The sequence below is a fragment of the Zea mays genome, chromosome 5 (assembly GCF_902167145.1).
Source record: "Zea mays cultivar B73 chromosome 5, Zm-B73-REFERENCE-NAM-5.0, whole genome shotgun sequence".
In the NCBI taxonomy this organism is placed as follows: Eukaryota; Viridiplantae; Streptophyta; class Magnoliopsida; order Poales; family Poaceae; genus Zea; species Zea mays.
In genome coordinates, this window is record NC_050100.1 from 98632033 (window position 1) to 98633897 (window position 1865).

Sequence of the window (1865 nt, forward strand, 5' to 3'; positions counted from 1 at the left end):
TCCTGCAGAGGTAGTTCTTGTTGTCGCCGTACTCCACGGCATTGTCGTTTGGCCTGTAACGCGCATGACACAGTGCAAGATGTTGTAAACCTAGAGGATCATCTTTCTTGGCATCTGCAAACAGAAGCTCAAGCATGACATTATTTTGGTAAAAGAGAGAAACAACTATTTAGAGTAGCAACATATTTTAAATATAATGAAGATTAAGAACATAGTTACCTTGCTAGAGAAAAGATTCACTGGACATATGAATGAAATAGATTCGTAAGAGCATGAAGAATTAAAGAGTTCTCGTGTGGCTATGAAAATAATGCAAACATAATCAATTACGCAGACAATAATGACTGCCATTTCAATCAAGACCAAGAGATCTCTTACCAGCAATGTTATGACCGTGCTGCTCAAATCCAAAATAAGTCACAAAGCTTGTTCCTGAAATCAGTAGGTTAAGAAGCAACTGATGGGATGAAATTTGGAAGGAAATCAACAAAATGAAGAGAAATAAAACAACATCTATGAGATTAAGGTAACTAACTAAACTAATAGGTCTGCAATTACTACATACACTTTTATGACGTGTTTTATTGCTAAAGGTCACATATACCATTTTGCAACGCATGCTTCCCTTTCCATGGCATAACCAATTCCAGTAAGTCACCTTACCCTATCATATGAACTCACAGTTCACTCATTCTCCAACCCACAACACGAAACTTTCAATCCATTGGTATTCCTCTAATGGAGGCACCAACTACTCGGTGATCGCCCCTGAATCTGTGAAATCTCTCGTAGCATCAGTCTCCTGAAACAATTCACAGCACAAAATAATTGTGCACTTGTGCAGCACCCACCAGAGCACCAATTCCCACTGCTCCCTAAAACTGCATGGACTAATCTTGAACCCTCGCACCTCAGCAGACAACATTCCGAGTAAAAACATGGAGCCCATGAGCAAAACGCACGAGCAGCATACAACATACAAGCAAAGTTTCATTTTTCCAACTGGTTCAGGCATGCCATAACCAAAATCCATGTTTGCAGGAGATGGGCTTGAAGGCAACAGGTGCACGATCGAACACAATGAAGCTTGATAACAATGCTGAAATGAACAGTGTCGATACGGCTGGAGTGGAGGACCTGATGGACACTATCGAGGAAGTTAAACCTTGCTGGACCAAACCAAGTCCAAGTAACTCCGCATTTTAAAACCTACAAAATTTTCAGATCTGAACCTTTAACCTGAACAATGTGGTTACTGATATTACTGATTACTGCAGAAAATCAGCCATCTAATGGTTTTGTTACATTCTCCTTGACTATGGGCCCTGAATATCACATCTCACGGGTGAGCCTGTAACTCTGGACTTTTTTGGCATCATTGATTGTGTAAGCAAAAATCAAGCTACACACCTACATATTCTATTTGATTGAATACTTGGAACACCATTTCCCAATTTGTATCTGCAGATCACAGATGCTGTGGTTGTTGCGAGGTATCTAGGTGCAACATTTGTACTCCTAGACATCAGAGGAAATGAATTAGGAAATAAGCGGTATGCTTCTTTGACAAGAAGACAATTTTCAATTTCCTTAAGATGAACCTTGTTGTAGATACATAAATAATGCAAATGTTTGTCCATACAGTATGGGCCTTTACCTCTAGGAATTCAAAAATGTTCTCGTAAATGTCACAATTCTTGCCCATCTCAACTGATGACATAAGTTTTGTTTACAGAAAATTCTAAGACATGTACAATGTGGATAAATTCGTGAGGAGCCTAGATGGTGTTGTCGAAGTAATAGATGACATACCTGATGAAGTGAGTGCTAAAAAGCCAGCAGTTATCAGGGTACCAAACCGTGTG

At 39.6% G+C, this 1865-nt stretch overlaps 1 protein-coding gene across 1 annotated transcript; it reads left to right on the plus strand.

Annotated features, from left to right (window-relative positions):
- The first annotated feature begins 1047 nt into the window (after positions 1-1047).
- LOC111589279 (protein MANNAN SYNTHESIS-RELATED 2) lies at positions 1048-1865 on the plus strand. The gene is made up of 4 exons (XM_023300071.2): positions 1048-1189; positions 1278-1345; positions 1468-1553; positions 1736-1865. The coding sequence occupies exons 1-4, from the start codon at positions 1081-1083 to the stop codon at positions 1743-1745; spliced, it is 273 nt and encodes a 90-aa protein (XP_023155839.1). The 5' UTR covers positions 1048-1080; the 3' UTR covers positions 1746-1865.